The following is a 21,701-nucleotide window of genomic DNA, read 5'->3' as shown; positions in this document are numbered from 1 at the left end:
AGGAAAACTGCATGTGAGAGTTAGGTCACTAGGAGCGAGTAAATACTCATCCCACGTAACCATTTGAGACCACAAGCGAGTGTGGCTGGTAGCATAATCTAATGGGTTACTGTTCCAAAGCCCTGTAACCTTAAGACGGTATGCACAAGATAATGCTTCTTGTTTTAGGAACACATGTAGTGGTTTAATGCACAGTAGCGCCTCTAGAGCAGCAGTAGGAGTTGTCGTGAATGCTCCTGTCATCGCCATTAGGACCATCCTTTGGAGATGATTTAGCTTTGACTGAACTGTCGCGACTTCTCCTTTCTGCCACCATACAAGACATCCATATGCTAAAATTGGTCTAACAATAGTTGTGTAGATCCAATTAATATATCTGGGTTTGAGTCCCCATGATTTTCCAAAAGCTCGTCTACATTGGCCGAAAGCCATGCAAGCTCTTTTAATTCTGAAGTCAATGTGAGCAGACCAATTCAGTTTTGAGTCAAGAATAACCCCGACGTATTTAACTTGTTCGACCACAGTGACCTCTGAACCAAAGAACTGCAACGGACGAGCTCCTGTGATTATCCTACGATGAGTGAAAAGCACCATTGATGTTTTGCCCGGATTTACAGATAATCCAACCTGACAACACCATTGTTCAACAGATCGCAGGGCTTGCTGCATTAAATCAAAGAGAGTGTTAATGCTTATACCGGTCATCAATATATGATAATCGTCGGCAAAACCATAAGTCGGAAATCCAAGGTTATTAAGTTTCCTTAACAAACCATCAGCGACAAGGTTCCATAAAAGTGGGGATAGTACACCACCTTGAGGACACCCACAGACACTTAGCTTTCTAATCTCTGCTTGCCGAAGCGATGAACAAAGAAGTCGATTGCTAAGCATTGCGTGTATCCAATTTGTGATACTTGAAGGTATGCCATGACCACGGGCTGCTTCCAGAATTGAATTGAAAGACACGTTATCAAAGGCACCTTCAATATCTAGGAAAACTCCCAAGCAAGATTGCTTTTGTGAGAAAGCTTTTTCAATGTTGTACACAACATCATGTAACAGGGTTGTAGTGGACTTTCCACGCTGGTAAGCATGTTGCATTCCATGTAGCGGATGCAGGCCCAAACTAACATCTCTGATATAGTGATCGACTATGCGTTCCACTGTTTTAAGAAGAAATGAGCTTAGACTGATAGGCCTGAAACTCTTCGCTTCCTCATAAGTGCCGCGGCCGCCTTTGGGAATAAATTTGACAATTATTTCCTGCCAGGCTCTTGGAATATATCCTGTCGCAAGACTAAAAGTAAGTATTTTCTTCAAAACATGTTTGAAATGTTCATACCCTTTCTGCAGTAACACTGGGAAAACTCCATCCTTTCCAGGAGACTTGTACGGAGCAAAACTCTCAACTGCCCATTTGACCGATTCAATCGTCACAACGCTTCGAGCAAGGGCCCAAGAATCGTAACTACCTGAAAAAGTCTCGGGAAGAGCTGTCGGTGATGGATCCATACATCCTGGAAAGTGAGTGTTAAAAAGATAGTGAAGTACATCACCTTCATCAGACAAGTGTTCACCATCTGAAGTTCTTAAGAAACTGACATTAAAGTCCTTAGACTTCGAAAGTAACTTATTTAATCTGCTAGCCTCGTTGAGACTAGAGACATTTGTGCAGAGGCTTTTCCAACCACTTCGCTCAGACGATCGAAGAGCATTTTTGTAAGCCCTTCGAGCCAACACGAATGCCTCCGACCCATTTCTGCGACGGTGGTTCCAAGCTCTTCTGCATAGTTTCCTTAGTCTAGCAAGTTCAGCATTCCACCAAGGAGTTCCTCTAGTAGCTCGCACAATACGAAGTGGACAAGCCTCTTCATATGCTGCAACTATGAGTGAGTTTGTCTCGTCGACAACATTTTCCAAATCAATTGGGGTTTCAATTGTTGGTTGGTACCCGTAAAATCTAGTCGCCAAGCCCTCTTCATAGAGGTCCCAGTTTGTAGATTTGGGATTACGATATGTGATAATATCAAATTTAACGTTTGAATGATCAAAGAATATGTACTTATGATCAGACAACGAAGGTTCGAGCTCATCGGAGACGAGCCAATTCACCAACTCATGCGCAATTCTATCAGAGCAGAGAGTTACGTCCAAAACCTCCTCTCTGCCAGATCTCGCAAAAGTTGGACGGTTTCCTGCATTGACTATGTGCAGGTTTGTACTGCTCACAAATTCCATCATATCAGAGCCTCTCGAATTTATATCTGTGCTGCCCCAAATGATATGGTGAGCATTTATGTCACTGCCGATTACAAGCGGTAAATCACTTTTGCAGCAGTATGATACAACCTTTTTGAAGTCATCGCTTGGCGAAGGTTGGTTATGCGGCAAATATGCCGAACAATAGACATATTTCCTGTCTATGCCATCAGTAGTCATACCAACTGTGACAGCACAAATATCCCGAGTTGTGAGCTCCGATATGAGAGAGACATCGAGAGCACTATTTGCAAGTATGCATGCTCGAGGCATTTCACGTGGATTAGTCATTCCGGTCTTGTTAAAGGCAACAAAGACTGGGTTTAACAATTTTCCAACGTAGAAGTTTCCCTTTTGGAAATATGGTTCTTGAACCAAAGCTAAAGAAGCTTTACCTTCTTGCAGAAGTCTGGATAGATTCATAGTTGCTGTACGTTTATGCTGGAGATTGATTTGTGCTACTCTAACCATTATCAATTAAAGTAACAAACACTCCACCTCCAGCACTTACCGTACAACAACTACAAGAAACCAAATATATTGGCTTATAATCGCCTATAGCGAACCATGTAAGGATTTTTTTTGAATGTTTTAATCATTAAAATCCCACGAGTTGCGAAGAAAGAAGTCGTCCACTGTGCCAGAGCTTCGCTTAACACAGTAAGGGAAAATCCCAAGATATTCCGTTCACGACTGCATTGTTTAACCTCCTGCAGCCATTCAGCCATCGGCACGGAAATACACCTTGACTTAGGAGTTCCTATTTTTGTGGCCTTTTACGACATGGAACAGGAAACCAGTGGATCAATTCTTGGTAAAAAATAATTCCGCCGGATGCCACACGGCTTACTTGTTTGGTGGACTTATACCACCGGTACAGGTGGACCGTAGCGTTATTCTTAGCCAGTTGGGAAACCGCTACCGACACTACACGGCTATCTAGGCTGCTCAGAGAGGGAAATTGACATTGATGGTCAACTTCCATGGATGGCCGAGCAGCCAATGAACAATGAAAACCAGCTCTAACCACTTCTCTGTTGCCACTTTACTGCACCTACTGTTGAACCAAACATGAAAACCTGTATATTCACCGCCACCACTACAATTACATTTACTTCTTCCGTTGTCTACACCACCGTCATCGCCGGAGCTGTCACATCCTTACCATCGCATAAAATTCCTGTCCTATCTTCCGACCAAGAACAGCCGATCTATAATCCACATGATCATCAGCGATTCGCTCTCCATTCATCAACTCGACAGACAATGCTTCAATGCCAACACCTATTGCTGTGACAAACCCATTGCTGTTGCCTAATATTGCTGCCAGCCCTGCTGGTTCTTATATACCGGCAGTATCCACCGTCACTGCCAACACCGCCAATTCAACACACTATCTTGCAAGTAGTTCGGATCGCGAAACGAGAATAAGTGATCGTTTGTTGCTTCAGAGAGAATCCCCACAGCAGCGAACTAACTTTTGATTGTCAGACATGTCATCGAGAGAAATTCGCTCTCGCACTGGTGTCAATTCTATGTTAAATGAACCATGCCGGTTTTTTGTTGCTGCGATGATATCCGTTTCTCTTTGATGGCACTGATTGCATCGTGTGAAGAGTTGCTAGTGAGCGTTCTTTGATACGATAAAAGCCATCCTTGACCACAGCATGTCTGATGTTGATATGCGCATCACCAACGCTATTGAATCAGCAAGAACGTTCACATCAACAACAAGCAATCCGGAATATCGATAATATCAAATGTGCCTTTTCCAGATGCTAATCCACTTTTAGACATGCCGGCCAATACACGGTAAATATCTACCAATGCAATAATTCCACATAGACATAATAGTAATTAATAATCAAACATAATAGTAATTAGTAATCACATAATAATAATTAGTAATCGAACTACAAACCTAATAGTAATTAGTAATCAAACTACAAACCAAATAGCTTGGCGGAAAATCGGAGAAGTGTTCTCAAACAGAGCTCTTCACCTTCGACACCGATAAAAAGCAGGATGCGGTCGACTATGTGCTCCGGCTCACGATTGAGCGGAATAAACAGCGCCGGAAACACGCCAGGGATTCTCCGGGCAGTAAACGCATGACTCCCAAGGCCAAAAGGAGTAAAGACCATGGCGGAAATGATGGGACGAAGGAACGTGGCGAGAGGCTCAACCCAAACCTCGGCGCCCGACCCCCGAATTCGAAACATGTAAGCGAACCCGGCGAGAATAAGCCTGAACAACCATGGCTGAAGGTCGCCAAGAAGAAAAGGGTCCAAAAAGATGCTGGGCCCATTCCCGGGTGGAGGGCTAGGGACAAAGGCGAGGCTTTGTTGGTTAAGGCCGACAAAGAAAAATACAAGGATGATTCTTTTTAATATTACCATTTGATTCTGTTATAAGTATATCACGTCACTATACAAATTCACTATGTATCTCACAACACTATAAATCATGTATAATGAACGTCACATCACATATACGTATTTCGAATACAATTTATATTCTTCTTCAGTGTGAACATTTAGGGGTTTTGTTGGTTTGTGCAAAAAGCACATATTTTGTTCCTATTTATTCGCGTTTCGCCTTCGGCTCGTCAGTGCATAAAGCAGTTCAAACTGAACTGCCATCTCGTGCCTAGCAGTGTGTTAGGTGAGATACATAGTGAGATACATAGTGAATTTGTACAGTGATATACTTATAACAGAATTAAATGGTAATATTAAAAAAAATATCCTCGTAAAATCATTCTGTTCAAACACTTAAACGAAAAGTTAATAATTAAAGAGAAGTACGCCGATGTGCTCAAAGGCCATGCGGAGCGAGGCAAAGGCAAAGAGCTTGGCAAAGAGGTACGCAGCATCCGTCGCACGAAAATGGGAGAGATGCTGCTCGAGCTAAAAAAGGGAGCACAGGTGGGCGGAATGGAGCTTGTTGCGCTGGCCCAACAAGTCTTGGGCGACACGGCCGAAGTTAGAGCCCTGCGTAGTGAGGTTGCACTCCAGTGCAAACGGTTGGATGAAATCACCACCGCAGAAGAACTGGCCACGGCCATCAAGGAGCAAGGAGGTGTGGATGTACCACAGGAATCCATCCGCATGAGGAAAGGACCACAGGGCACCCAGATAGCTACATTCAAGCTATCGGCCACGGATGCTAATAAGGTTCTCAAAGTGGGCAGGCTAAAGGTCGGATGGTCGGTATGCCCAGTGACCGCTTACCAACCGCCGGCGGTTGACATGTGCTTCAGGTGTTTCGAACCTGGCCACAAGTCGTGGGACTGTAAAGGCCCAGACCGGAACAACCTCTGCAAGCGTTGCGGCGGCGAGGGGCACAAGGCGTATGCATATGAAAAAACGCCACGTTGCATGCTATGCGCGAGCAAGAAGAAGGTAACAAATCACGTCATGGGTGGACCTACTTGTCCAACAAGTGGAGGGAGTAAAACAACATGCAAGTAGCACAGCTGAATCTAAATCACTGTGCAGCTGGCCAGCAACTGCTGTACCAATCAGTGGCGGAATGGGGCATTGATGTCGCGATTCTCTCGGATCCCTATCACACACCGGTAGATAACGGGAACTGGGTGTCGGACGAATCCAAGACTGTGGCGATCTTGACGCCTGGTCGATACCCAGTGTAAAAGGTGATGAAAACGCAAGCGGAGGGAGTAGTCATAACGAAAATAAACGGAGTGTATTACTGTAGCTGCTACGCTCCACCGAGATGGTCAATAGACCAGTTCACCCGGATGGTCGACAGGTTGACCGCAGACCTGGTGGGTCGGAAGCCGGTGGTGATAGCCGGAGACTTCAACGCCTGGGAAACGGCTTGGGGCAGCCACTTTACCAATAGGAGAGGACAGCCGTTACTGGAGGCCCTCGCCAAGTTAGCGAATGATGGACTGAAAAGTACCTTCCAGCGGAACGGAGTCGAGTCGTTTATCGACCTGACTTTCTGTAGTCCCGGCCTAGCCAGAGATCATAATTGGAGAGTTGATGGTGGCTACACCCATAGCGACCATCTAGCCATTCGATACACGATCGGTCAATTGGCGAGAAGCACAAGGAGGAGTAATACTCCCAAAACTCTAGCGTGGAAGGTAGCTAACTTCTACCGCGAAACGTTTTGCGCCGCCCTTGAATTAGAGGAGCACAACGCGAACCTGAGAGGGGACGAGTTGGTCGCTATCTTGTCACGGGCGTGTGACGCGACCATGCCTAGAAAGGCTCAACCGAGGACCAACAGACCATCTGGTGGAACGAGCGAATTGCACGCCTTCGCGCATCCTGCCTCAGGGCTAGAAAAAGGATGCAAAGAGCTCGATCAGCGGAGATGAGGATGGAGAGGCACACGGCATTCAAAACGGCGAAGTTAGCACTAAACAAGGCCATTAGCGCAAGCAAAAGAGCCTGTTTCGACCAGCTATGTGAGGGAGCCAACTCCAACCCATGGGGCGATGCCTACAGGATGGTAATAACCAAAACGAGAGAGGCGCTAGCACCCCCTGAACGTAGTCCGGCGAGGTTGAAAGAAATTATAACGGTTCTCTTTCCCCACCACGAAACGTCCTCCTGGCAGCCAGCCCCGCTACCAGCGAACGAAGTTGGAAAGGTAACGAACGAAGAGTTGCTCACTGCGGCGAGATCGTTCGATACAAAGAAAGTCCCGGGGCCACACGGTATCCCGAACGTGGCTCTAAATGAGGCTTTAATGGCAAAACCGGACATGTTCAGGGAGGTCATGCAGAGATGTCTGGATGAGCGTATGTTCCCAGACTTTTGGAAAAGGCAGAGGTTGGTACTATTGCCGAAACCTGAAAAACCCTCAGGGAACCCATCGGCGTATAGACCAATCTGTCTGATTGACACTGTGGGAAAACTCCTTGATACAATTATCCTCAACAGGCTATCCCCCTTCATAGAGGAGGCAGGAGGACTGTCCAGCCAGCAGTACGGGTTTCGCAGAGGCAGGTCGACAGCGGACGCCATAACATCGGTGGTAACCACGGCGGAGGTAGCTATCCAGCGCAAACGACGAAGAATCAGCTATTGTGCGGTAGTAACCCTAGACGTTAAGAACGCGTTCAATAGTGCTTGTTGGGCAGACATTGCTGATTCCCTACTTCGACTGGGAATACCGGAAGGGCTGTACACGATTCTGGAAAGCTACTTCCAGAACCGAGTATTGCTCTACGAGACCGACGAAGGCACACGTAACACTCCAATCACGGCTGGAGTACCACAGGGATCTATCTTGGACCCAATCCTATGGAATACAATGTACGATGGAGTACTGCGACGTCACACTGACAGTCTACGGCGAATCCATCGAAGAGGTCGAACCGAGTGCATCACACTCAATCTGCTTGGTGGAGGACTGGCTACGTAGCAGGAAACTGCAACTCACGCACCACAAAACAGAGGTGATGGTGGTAAACAACCGCAAATCGGAACAGGAGGTGTTGGTACATGCCGGAGATTGCGTGATCCCCTCCAAGAGATCACTGAAGCAATTGGGTGTGATGCTTGACGACAAACTCAGCTTCAGCAAGCACGTTGAATATGCGAGGAGACAGGAACGCCCGTAGGGCCTCCAAAGCCGCTTCTCTACGCAGATGGCAGCAAGAGTGAGACAGCTCAACCAAGGGTAGGTGGACACATCGGCTCATACCTATGGTCTCGAGTTGGTTAGATAGACCTCACGGAGAAGTGAACTTCGGCCTGACGCAATTCCTCACAGGCCACGGGTGCTTCAGATGGTACCTCCACAGGTTCGGCCACGCGACATCCCCTGTATGTCCTGGCTACCCAGACGAGATCGAGACGGCAGAACACGTCTTGTTCGCATGTTCCCGTTTCGCGGCTCAAAGGAGTGAGCTACTGGAGGCATGCGGCCTTGACAACACACCGGAGAACCTGATCCAGAGAGTGTGCCACTGCGTAGAGAACTGGAACGCAGTGTCGACCGCGGCATCCCAAATTGCGGGCATATTGGAGCGGAAATGGAGTGCGGAACAACAACAGGCAGCCGCGACCGCTAGTCGCGTGCAACCGTTGTAGGCTCAAGAGGGATCAGCGAATAAACATCGGTCTGAGAGAACAGCCTTCGCCGGGGAGCTCTTCGTCGGAGTAGTCTAGTCCATCGTCGGGGACTAGACGAGTAGTACGTAAAACTATGCTATCCTCCAACCGGAACCACTGGATCGACCCAGGCATCCTCTCGGTAGGGCGTTGACGGGTATCGAAAGCGTCGGTTTCGGGAAAGCCTCCTTCGTCGGGGAACTCTCCGTCGGTGTAGGCTAGATCCTTCGGCGGGGGCTAGTCGAGCAGTCGCCACAACACCGATTCGAGTCGTTGAGGCGCCAGCGAACCGGAAGCCATGCTCCCACCGGAATCGCCGGACCGACCTCGGCACTCCTTCGAGTGTCCCGTGTGGTGTAACAGAGAACTCGGTGTCGGGAGAACTTCCATTGCCGGGGAATTCTCCGTCGGAGTAGTCTAGATCTTCCGTCGGGGACTAGACGAGTAAATCGTGGTGTAATAACGCTAGAATCGTCAGGGCGTCAGTGAACCGGAAGCTATCCTCCAACCGGAATCACTGGATCGACCCAGGCATCCTCTCGGTCGGGCGTTGACGGCAATCGAAAGCATCGGTTTCGGGAGGGCCTCCTTCGTCGAGGAACTCTCCGTCGGTGTAGGCTAGATCCTTCGGCGGGGGCTAGTGGAGTAGCCGCCACAACACCGATTCGAGTCGTCGAGGCGCCAGCGAACCGGAAACCATGCTCCAAGCGGAATCGTCGGACCGACCTCGGCACTCCATCGGGTGTCCCGTGTGTTGTAAGTGAGGACTCGGTGTCGGGAGAATCTCCTTCGCCGGGGAACTCTCCGTCGGAGTAGTCTAGATCCTTTATCGGGGACTAGAAGAGTAGATCGCGTGATACCGCTAGAATCGTCTGAGCGCCAGTGTACTGGAAGTCACGCTCATACCGGAATCAATGGATCGACTTAGGCATCCTTTCGGTCGGGTCGTAACGCGTACCGTAAGCGTCGGTTCGGAAGGACTTCCCTTGTCGGGGAACCCTTCGTCGGTGTAGATCTTTTGGCGGAGACTAGTCGAGTAGTTCCGCAACGTAGCATCAGTTTTGAGTCGTCGAGGCGCCAATGAACTGGAAGTTACCCTCCAGCCGGCATCACTGGACCGACCTCGTCATCCAACTGGTCGATCCCTCGAGAGCAGGATGTTGATCCCCATTCTACATAAATCTGGGGAGGGTGCTGTGAGCACCGATAGCCTTCCAACCCGAAGTAATACCTAGCGGTGGTGCCGGGGAGGTAGGGTTGGAGATCCAAGGTGTTTTAGTGGGTTCCGTGTGACACCCGTCTGTTTACTATATCCAACGTTAAGGATGATCCAGACCACTCTAGTTTAGCAATCTATTATCAGAACGTCGGGGGAATTAACACTTGCCTGAATGATTATCATCTTGCCTGTTCTGATGAAGCTTATGATCTATATGTGTTCACTGAAAGTTGGCTAAACAGTAACACTCTTACGAGTTAATTTTTTTGGGAATTCCTATTTAGTCTATAGATAGGACCGCTGCGACTCTAATAGCACTAAAGTAGGTGGAGTACTCATTGCTTGTCGATCTTTCGAATTGTGCTAGCGTAGAACAGATTTGGATTGCTCTCGCACTTAGTCATCTCCATTCGTGTGCTTTATTTTCCGCCTGATCGTGTTAATTTACATTTACATTTATTTACATTTATTATTAGGACAATGCTCATCTGACAACAAGTCTTAATGAACTAGACTATAAACTATTAAAAATAATTAAAAATGGTAATAATTAAACTTATACTATAGCAACCGACGATGAAACTGTAAAGAGGTCATTTGAAGTCAAACACATCGCTGAATTCGTTGAAACGGCGAGTCATTGCCAAAATCGGGCTGTTGCTAGCATAGTTGGTATTCCGCAGATCAGTGTGTAGTTATGATCGAGGCCGAAGAACACGTGCTGGAGCATACAGATTAATCTGTGATAGAAGATCCGGAACATCATATTCTCACGTCACGAAATTCACTCGAGATTTTAAATATGAATCCAAGTAAATGGTTTGCTTTGTCAATCGTTGCTGAAAGATGGCGGGTGTACGTTAGTTTTTCATCCAGAATAACACCTAGATCTTTGACGTGATCAACGCGTTGCAGTTGAGTGCCAGCGACGGTGTAATTAAAATTAAACATGCTTCTCGTACGATGATAGCTTATGACGGAACATTTAGAAACACAGAGATCCATTTTGTTTCTTACTCACCATTCGTAAAACAAATTAACAAGATGTTGCAACTCACGGCAATCAGCTTCTTTGCGAATAACGAGAAATATTTTCAAATCGTCAGCAAAAAATAATTTGCCACCATGTCTTAAGACAAATACAGCATCGTTCACAAACAACGAAAAAAGAAGTGGTCCTAGAGTACTTCCCTGAGGAACTCCTGAGATACTTGCAAATGGTTCAGACACAGTATTTCCAATTTGTACGACAACTTTACGGTTAACGAGATATGTTCGGAGCCATTGACAAAATCTGGTCGTAAATCCTAGTTTGCCCAGCTTGGTTAACAAAATTTCGTGATTCACAGAGTCAAAAGCAGCTTTAAGGTCAGTGTAGACCGTGTCTATCTGGAATTTGTTGGACATTTGCTCGGTGCAAAACGATGTGAAACAAACGAGATTTGTCTCAACCGACCGACCAGGGAAGAATCCATGTTGGCAACTGCCAATATAATGGCGACAAGCTGATAATAGAGTAGTATTGATGATTGATTCGAAGATCTTAGATTCAACACCCAGCGACGTGATTCCTCGGTAATTAACGACGTTACACTTGTCACCTTTTTTATAAACCGGGAACATTACAGACCGTTTCCAATCAGTTGGAAATGATTGCTACTGGAGCGACAAATTGAAGATATGCGCTAGTGGCACTGCTAAAATGTCCGAACATTTTTTCAAAATAGCGGATGGCATGGCGCTGATACCTGGAGCATACAACGACTTGATTTTCTTAACGGCTGAAATAACCATTTGCTCGGAGATATGAAAAATGTCCATATCAATTACATCAGCGGGAACATCACGAGCAGCGTTTTCAAGTTCGATGGCAGTAGGTGAGTCAGTCGAAAAGACACTTGCAAAGTATCTAGCAAATAGAGAACACTTGTCAATAGCTGTTGTAGCTTCATTATCGTAATACATCATCTTAGATGGAAGTCCAATTTCATTTCTCTTCGTATTAACAAATGACCAGAAGATTTTAGGGTTGAGCCTTAGGTTATTTTGACAGAATTTATTGAGAAGCATTTGAGCTCATTATCGCAAATCAATTATCGAATGGATTTGAACGACAAAGTTATGATATTAGGCGATTATAAATTTTCTTGGTATAGCAGATCGGCTGAAAAGTTCGTATCGTTTCTATGAGAGGGCGCCACTAGAATTAAATCCATACCATTTTCAGTTAGTACCAACCTTCAAAAGATACGTGTATAAATTTGACAGCTGTCTGATTATTAGTTTGTGAGATATTGCATTTTGAGTGAAGCTACTTTTGTTATTGTGAAATAAATGGAAAAAAAGGAATTTCGTGTGTTGATGAAACACTACTTTTTGATGAAAAAAGGTGCCGCCGATAACAAAAAATGGCTTGATGAGTGTTATCCAGACTCTGCATCTATCTACATTTCTTCAAATCAGCACGGTTTTATGTCTAAACGATCTACATCTTCAAATCTTGTGTTTTACAAATCATTTATCATCCAGTCATTACAAGCGCGACTACAGGTATACAAGGATTTCTCAGCTGCTTTTAACAAAATAAATCTTCAAATAGCTGTTGCTAAATTAGCAATGTTTGGATTCAATGACACACTTTTGGCCTGGTTTCAGTCTTACCTAACAAATCGTGACATGGCAGTAAAAATTGGTACCTGCATTACTACGCCTTTCCGAGTGTGCTCCGGTGTACCTCAAGGCAGTAATCTCGGACCATTCATATTTTTACTTCATTCGAACGATCTACATTTTTCGCTGAAGTGCCTGAAACTATCATTCGCCGACGATTTTAAACTATTTCAGCTCATCAGAGATTCCGAAGACACTCTATTCTTGCAGAAAGAATTGGATAAATTTATTATGTGCTGCGTCGTGAATATGATGGTTTTGAACGCAACCAAATGCGTCGTTATCTCATTCTCTCGTAAACGCTCAACAATTATATCCGACTATATTATCGCACAAACAGTTACCAAGCGGGAGTCCGTAGTCAAAGACCTATGCGTTCTCTTGGATTGTAAACTAAGTTTCAAGGAACACATGGAATACATTATCTCAAAAGCTTTTAAAATGCTTGGATTCGTATTTCACGTAACTAATCACTTCACTGATATATGCTGTTTAAAAGCGATGTATTGCTTTTTGGTCCGATCCACTATCGAGTACGCTGCCGTTGTTTGGGCACCGTACTATCAAAACGGCATCCAGCGTATTGAATATATCCAACGCAACTTCGTTCGCTTTGCACATCGTCGTCTTTCTTGGAACGACCCTCTTAACCTTCCCAGCTACCAGGACCGTTCTAAGCTAATTGATCTTGACCTGCTATTTTCGCCGTGATGTCTAAAAAGCAGTCTTACAAAAATTAAATTTCGACATCCATCAACGCTGTCTTCGATACCAACCATTTCTGAGGTTACCGATTTCATCTCATGAATATTCAATTCACTCATCTTTCCGATTGATGCTCTTCAATTCATGATACTATAAAAAATGTCAGAAAAAACTTTTATGTTGATTCTCACGCAATTAAAATATATTTTGTGCGCAGCAAAAAGTACAAGCGACTCGCCACAAACAGATCGTGCTGCTATTACACACACATGACATTTGTCGGAATGACGCTATCTGTTTTCCTATCATCGCAATTGATCGTATCCACTTCTATTCACGTTGTTCTTTCTCCTTTTCTCCTGGCTACATAAGCCATAAGTGAAATAGAGCTATGTAAACAAGAGCGAAGATGCGAGTTCTCGAACAAACTAGCGCAATCATCACACATCAAGAAAATATTTTTTTGGTGCGATGTAAAATAACCCAGAAGAACGCGCAAGACTCCCGAGCATGCCATGTGAAATAAGTGTCCGGAGTATCTACGGCAAGCGTCTGATGATAATGATTTGCCCGTTCATTTTTTTGCTCTCTACAAAATTTGCCCATTCATTTCTTTTGCTTTCTTGTAATTTACTGTCACATAAGTTGTAACAAAATTGAGATCCTCCTACATGTTATCTATTCGTAATGGAAACTGCAATACCTTGGACAATATAATGCACTTTGTCTACTTGTATGACTTGTCTAAACATTTATGTCGAACTTGTAAGCCTAAAATAAGATAGTAGATAGTACTACTAAGAATCAATAACTCCTATGGGCTCGTTGAAAGCTGTATTCTAAAACATTCAATCTTGGTAAAAAGAACCGTTTGTCATATCCAACTGTTAGCGATTCTGATTCGTAAAGATATATGTGAAAATATAATGTATATAGGAAATATGCTTTCAGTTGAAAATGTTACTTTTGGTAACTGTCAAGCCTCTACTGAAATATAGCGAATCGAGATACTACAATCACTTGAAAATGCGGATTATTAAAATTTATAGATGAGCGGGCCATTAGAAAAAACATTGTAAAAACTGCAAATAAAATCGAGTGACTTGCGGTAGATAGAAAAGTTCCCATGAGTGTTTGTCGAGTGAAAATAGATACGATTATTCCTTTCATTGGTAATGAAAACAATGTAGTGTATTTTAAAATTGAGTTCACTTAAATCTAGTCGCATTATATTCGGAATGATCTGGGAAGGAGAGGAAATGCATTCGGACTGGCTCATATGCCCTATCTACAAAAAGGATCGAAAACTTGATTGTAAAAACTATCGAGGCATAACACTCTTCAATACCGCCTACAAGGTACATTCTAGAGTTCTGTTCAGAAGACTGCATCCATTGGCAGAATCCTTTGTCGCTCAATATCAAAGCGGTTTTCGAGAAGTACGTTCAACGACGGACCAGATGTTTGTAGATAGCAATGCAGCGTACGACTCAGCTAAACGAAACGAATTTTGGCAGATCATGTAAGAACATGACTTCCGAAAATCTTATTAGACTGATTCATGCTGGATCAAAATCAAGCATCAAGATAGCGACATCCGATGCTTTCGTGACGTTAGATGGATTAAAGCAGGGCGACGCGCTCTCAAATATGTTTTTCAACATACCGCACGAATGTGCGCTACGAAGATTCGGCACGGAGCCATCATTATTAAGTCTCACATGCTCCTTAGTTTTGCGCACGATATTGATATTATTGGTGTGGATCGAAGAGCTGTGGAAAAGGCTTTTGTGCCCTTCAAGAAAGAAGCTATGAGAATAGGGTTGATGATAAATTCTACCAAGACTAAGTACATGCTGGCTGGTAGATAACGGGGCAGCCTAAACGGTATAGGATCCGAGGTGAAGATTGCTAGAGTACGATACGAGGTTGTTGACGAGTTCATATATCTTGGAACACTAGTGACACGTGATAATGATATTAGCCACGAGGTAAATAGGCATATTGCTGCTGCTCCGTAAAAATCCTGCGCTCAATACTCGGCGGTTAAGAAAAGAACACATTCACATTCATGGCACATGCGCATGAATTATAATCTGTACCAAGTATACAAACGTGCAAACATTGAAAGGCTTATAAAACAAGACAGACTACCGACTGGACATGTAGCAAGAATGCCGGAAGAGAGAATGTCCTACGTGATGCTCAGCAGAGAACCTGGGAGAACTAGTCGACTGTAGGGTAGACCTCGCATTCACTAGGTATGCGCAATTGAAAAAAAAGCACGCGCAGCGGCAGTACAGAGCGATTGGAGAGCGGCTGCTCAAGATAGAGTATTCTGGAAATCAACAATTCGTTCGGTCATGTTCCGGATACGGGATGTGCACCATTAAAGTAAAGTAAGCAACGTGCACTGACCACATGAGACGAGACCGATGAGGAGAAGAAAGCATTTTACGCACAAATGGAACGAACTTACGATAGCTGCCCACGGCGGGATGTAAAACTCGTGATCGGCGACATGAACGCTCGTGTAAGCCAGGAGGCAATGTACAGGTCTGTGATCGGGATGCACCTACCACAGTGCCAACAATGATTCTAACCACTATCTTGTCGTGGTTTGTATGCGCTCAAAACACTCGTTGCGCACGAAAGCCGGGACTCAGTCTCGAACAGCTACGTAGCGTACGTTCTATCGAGGAATACGCGCATCAACTGGTGCTAGTGCTACTAACAAAAGATCAGCTTGGCGCGGCGGGTCTTAATGATGGTTGAAGGAATATAAGGTCCGCCAAAAGTAACACTGTTGCAACCGTACTAGATAGGAGATTGTCGAATCGAGGAAATGGCTGATTTGACGGTAAATGCCAGAAGATGGTTGAAGAGAAGAATGCAGCAAGGGCGAGGATGCTGCAACACCGCACGAGAGCGAATGGGGAACGATACAGACAGGCGCCGAACAGACAGAACTCGGTTTCCCGGAGATCGCGAAGCGATCTAACAGCTGTACCGCGCGAATGATACACGGAAATTCTTTGAGAGGCTCACGTAGAGGCCACACGTCACACGCCGAAATGTGCAGCGATACCAGTGGTAACCTTCTCACGAACGAATGTGAGGTGATCGACAGTAGGAAGCAGTAATATGACGAGCATCTGAATGGCAAAGCGAAAGATACACATGAATCAATCTGGGTGCACGCTCAGCCGACAGTCGGATATAAATGAGGAGATCGGCAAGATGATGAACAACAAAGCCGCAGGCAATGATCAATTGCCAGAAGAGCTACTTAAGCATAGAGGAGAGGTACTGGCTAGAGCGCTGCCCTGAATGATTTCTAAGATTTAGGAGGAGGAGATGGTTGGAAGGAGTGGTATGTCCCATCTACAAAAAAGGTGATAAGCTAGATTCTTGTAATTACTGCGCAATTACATTGTTGACCGCCGCTTACAAGGTGCTCTCCCAAATCCTTTGTCGTCGTTCACTACCAATAGCTAAGGAATTCGTAGGGCCGTACCAAGCGAGATTTATTACAGCCACATGAATCACATATTCTCGATAAGACAGGTACTCCATAAGTGTCGTGAATACAACCTACCCACGCATCACCTATTCATTTATTTCAAAGTACCATACGAAAAAACGACGACGATGTGTGAACCACGAATTTCAAAAGCTTCTTGAATCTCACCGGTAGACACAAGAAAAAGAAGAGCACAGCGAGCAAGGTGGATTGATCAAGTGAAGGGGGATTTACGAAGTATCCGAGCCTTAAGTGACTAACGAAGACCGGCCATGGATCGAGCTATACGGAGACTTTGTTAGATACAACAAACAACACCCTGATAGGTAAAGTAAGTACGAGATCCTTTGGTAAAAAAAGGAAGTGAAGTTAAATAAAAATAATATATAGTTAAATCAAGTGATACAAAAAAGAAAAAGTATTCAAATAATTTTAACAAACGCTCTAGCTAAATTTAGGGACTGTCTGTACATTTTTCCATGTCTGCTACTAACACAACAGTGTGTTTACGAAAGCGTAACATCCTGAAGCGTATGTCCAGTAGGATATCTTGAATAACGGGTCTCGTCAAACGCACATCGTGAAGGGAGTAGTTGTTATTGTTGATCCATCGAAGACTATTCTATCGAAAGGTAGTCCATTAATTGCATTCATGTCCACTTGTTATGAATTCGAACATTTATACTTGATTCGTAATCTTCTACTTCCATTTCGGCGTTTGAAAATTTACACAAGATTTTATAGTACAGGTCCTCTGAATTACTCGGTTGAGCGGTTTGAGCACATCAAATATATTATTTACTGAGTCAATTTCTGAAGCTGCCAAACATTCTTATTCTAGAAACTGGTTTATGTTAACCATAATTTCTATCGTACGTTTGAATTAAATATTAAATTCGTTGCGTCTGATACGTCGTACGGTTATGGCGATCAGAGATGTCCATCTTCTCTGTGTGACGAAGAGTAAGTAAAATTTCTCCCCACGCATTGACAACTTCAACGAGAGCTGTTCTCTTTCACATATATACATCACTGTTGTATAAAGTGTGCACGCATCATGAGTGTGCGTGTTTATTTCCTTTTACCTCTAGCACTGAATCACACCAAAGTGTTAGAGCAGAGCTATCAAATTCTCTGAGGTGGGTGCAGATATTTTCACAGAGGTGTACACGCCGATGAGCACTCTGGTGTAGGGTTTGCGTAGAAGAAGCGTGGGGCACCCAAAACCAGCAAAATAAAACAATTTATCGTTGAATTTTCTTTTTCTTTGCAAGTTTTTCATAGCGAGGCCAAATCTACTCTCTATTAATTGAAGTTCACAGAAGTGTTCGCTCACCATCAAGCGCCAGTGATCACTTGGGTGTATTTAGGCGAGAGCCCGTGAGAGCGATTCATACGGAGAGAATGTGGTTCTCTCGTACCAGCTTCTTTCAATACAAGAAGACACTCAAAGTCTGTCTAATGGACACTGAGAAGACGTGCGCTTTCCTTTTTGTGTGGAGCGAACAAAATGTATCTGCTTTGTAGAAATGAAACTTACGCACTAGTGTATCACTCTAGTGAAATGCCATCACTGATGGCGATCACGGTTAGAGCTATGAAAAAAAATCCGCGACATCATCGAAAAAAGTATTTTTTACACAAATCACGTCAGGGCTTTGCCTTTCACTCTAGTTATCACAGCCTATTCATGTCATCGGCATAAATTTAGAGCACTTCGTGATGTGCCTAACTTGAATCACTCAATTTTTTTATTCCCGTCGAGTTATGAAATCATTCGAGTGTGGTCGGGAATTCTTAAGAAATCAGTACGACGTTACTTTACTGTGGGGGCTTTCCATTGTGGTTGAAACTACTACTATTGCTAATAAAAAGGGCATGAGAGAGAAATAATTCAGAACCGAAAGTATTGTGTTTAATCAAAGATAGTTTGTGAATTAAGATTTTCTATTTCAGAGAACTTTAAGTCTTACTTACGAAATTGGTTTGAATTTTAACATAAAAGGCGGGTGGGTAATGTCAGAGACATAACTGGATGTCGTGAATACGAAAACAACTGACATGTTCCTTAACGCTTCCGAATATCAATTAGTTGATCGATTGTATGAAATTGTATGTAGAATTTGAAACGATGCACCTAAACTAAAGTTCAGATTAGTTAAATTTATCATTCTGATACACATATATTACGAAATAACCAGTATAGTTCTTCATAATAAAATAATGGTGGCTCTGAAAAGAACCTTTTAAGATAGCGTTTGTGATGGAGAGTGATGAGTTGAATTCGAATTCCGATGGATACCGCTGACTTCCGTCATCTAATTCCAGGCTGAACTGTTGTACGTGGGTGCGATACTGATATGGTTGGTGTAGGTGTAGCGTTTACAACCGATTATAATCTTTCAAAAAAGAAAACAATAATTCGCTGGGTTGATCAATGATACAATAGGCCTAATTTATTGAACGAAACTATCAATATGCAATAGAAATTCGTTTCTAGCATTCAGGAGGGTCAAATTGCGTTATTCTCTACGACATTAAACTCTGGAACATTTTTCGCAAAAACAAAGAAGGCTTCACTTGATCTCGATTACTGTGAATTTCACACAGCGAAAAGTGCACAAATCTAACCAAATTGTTTTTGATTTACACTAATTTGACGATAATTACCTGCGATTTGCGAACAACAAATCCTAATAGTTCTTTAGAAAACTTTTAGAGCCATTAGAACGGCTGATACTGTGTAATGCTCTCCACCGTTGTTTTTTCCTAATGCTAATGACTGGCAGCTGTGACGTAATCGCTCTTGTCGAAAGCGAAACTAGCTGTGCAGACGACACAAAACACATCTGCTGGATTTGCATAATTTATTGAAAGAAACTATCAATATGCTGTAGGGATTCGTTTCCAGCATTCAGAAGGGTCAAATTGTGTAATTCTCTACGACATTAAACTCTGGAACATTTTTCGCAAAAACAAAGAAGGCTTCACTTGATCTCGATTACTGTGAATTTCACACAGCAAAAAGTGCACAAATCTAAGCAAACTGTTCTTGATTTGCACTAAACTGAGGATAATTACCTTCGATTTGCAAACAACAAATTCTAATAGTTCTTTAGAAAACTTTTAGAGCCATTAGAACGGCTGATATTGTGTAATGCTCTCCACCGTTGTTTTTTTCCCAATGCTAATGACTGGCAGCTGTGACGTAATCGCTCTTGTCGAAAGCGAAACTAGCTGTGCAGACGACACAAAACACATCTGCTGGATTTGCATAATTTATTGAAAGAAACTATCAATATGCTGTAGGGATTCGTTTCCAGCATTCAGAAGGGTCAAATTGCAAAAAAAGGCTTCACTTGATCTCGATTACTGTGAATTTCACACAGCGAAAAGTGCACAAATCCAAGCAAACTGTCCTTGATTTGCAGTAAACTGAAGATAATTACATTCGAATTACGAACAACAAATTCTAATAGTTCTTTATAAAACTTTTAGAGCCATTAGAACGGCTGATATTGTGTAATGCTCTCCACCGTTGTTTTTTTTTCCAATGCTAATGACTGGCAGCTGTGACGTAATCGCTCTTGTCGAAAGCGAAACTAGCTGTGCAGACGACACAAAACACATCTGCTCGCAGTGGCGATAGAATCCAAACTGATTCAATTTTTGTTAAGAGATTTCCTTTTATGTAATTTCGTTTGTAGCTTTTTCACTAATGGGCGGTCTTAGCGGCTATAAAAATAGCCGCACACAGAATTTTAATGTCGATTATTTCATTTCGGATTTGCATAATTTATTGAAATAAACTATCAATATGCTGTAGGGATTCGTTTCTAGCATTCAGAAGGACCAAATTGAGGAACTCACTACGATATTCACCACTTTTCGGAACATTTTTCTCGAACAATTTGTTGTACAGCAGCAGATATTTTGTTCTCTTCCTCAGAACGCGTTCTGATTGGCTGGTGTTGACATGGATCAAATGAGACAGGTTTTTCAATAGTGTACTATTGAAATACTTCAATGCTTTTGCTATACACGTTTAAATTGAAAAATTTCGATTCTATTGGTAGTTAGATTATATAAATCCTTCCACAGATCACTGAGCTATGAGCTTTCAAAATACGAGAAAGGCAAACGCGCCTTATGAATTATCCTCTTTGATACTCGTTTATACCAAACCTTTCAGAAAAGTTTAATTTTGAATTATTTGAGACTATGTCACAAAACTGAAAATTTTATCATAAAATTGTGATCATATTTCCGATGGCATGTCGCAAGAATTATGTTGATTCATTAGATACAACAGGAGATATTCACGATCAAAAACTTATCACTCTCTCAGAGGGTAAATTTTGAAAAGGCGCCCCATAGTAAAGTAAGTCGTATCCACGACAAAAATACTATTCACAATAGGTTTAACTTCGATTTTTTACATTAAAATTCATCGCTTTCGTGGTTTTTTCTAGTCGGTTGACACAAATTGCCAACGTGATGAGCGTTGGAACTTGTTAGCCGGTCAGCTGACATATTATATTAAACACTAGTTTATTGAAAGTTACTGAGTTTTAAGCAAGAGTTACATGAATTGAGACTTTCATTCCTGCAGAAAACGTACTTTTCTGACGTTTGCATTTGGGGATCATAGTCCATTTCGTCCATAACTATATATTACACATTTTATCTCAACCTACCTGTGGATAAATCCCATTTTATGAACACTTTCAATAGCACATGTTAATTCGGCAACATAAAACCTGGCCAAGTCCTCTTCAAAAATTCCTTTTTTGATCAATAGCGACATCAGGTCACCTCCTAAAATTGAAAAATATCTTGTTTATTAAAGTTTTTATTATAACCTTATACACATAAGTAAGATTACTATAATTTTTAACCCAGGATTTATCAATTCAAAGGTAAAAAACAATTTCTTATATATACAAGGTGAGATGAAAAAACTGCAACCAACTTCAGACTGCTGTCATTTCTAAACCGCTCGTCCCACAGCTGTCAGATTTATTCTAGTGACAGCTCATTATATTATTTACAAGCGCACAAAAGCATTTTGGTGGGAATTTTTCAGAAAAAAAGTTATTTGTGATGGAATTCAAGTGTGATAGTGTGATTGCTTTGCATTTGGCTGGAAAACCACAAGTGGCTATCGTTAGAGCCCTCCAGCATTTAAAAGTGAATAAATCTTTTGTGTCTCGTACCATCGCTCGTT

General features: G+C 43.0%; 1 protein-coding gene across 2 annotated transcripts in view; it reads right to left on the bottom strand.

Annotated features, from left to right (window-relative positions):
* Positions 1-21,701, bottom strand: part of LOC131440642 (serine/threonine-protein kinase Warts) — a 166,376-nt gene that overhangs the window by 76,712 nt on the left and 67,963 nt on the right. For both annotated transcript variants that reach the window (XM_058612102.1, XM_058612103.1), the window contains exon 4: positions 21,172-21,292. In XM_058612102.1, the coding sequence (XP_058468085.1) occupies positions 21,172-21,292 (121 nt within the window). The remainder of the gene's footprint in view (positions 1-21,171; positions 21,293-21,701) is intronic.

The sequence above is a fragment of the Malaya genurostris genome, chromosome 1, assembly GCF_030247185.1.
Source record: "Malaya genurostris strain Urasoe2022 chromosome 1, Malgen_1.1, whole genome shotgun sequence".
Taxonomy (NCBI): domain Eukaryota; kingdom Metazoa; phylum Arthropoda; class Insecta; order Diptera; family Culicidae; genus Malaya; species Malaya genurostris.
The sequence above is the reverse complement of the archived record's forward strand: the minus strand, read 5'-3'. Positions and strand labels throughout refer to the sequence as shown.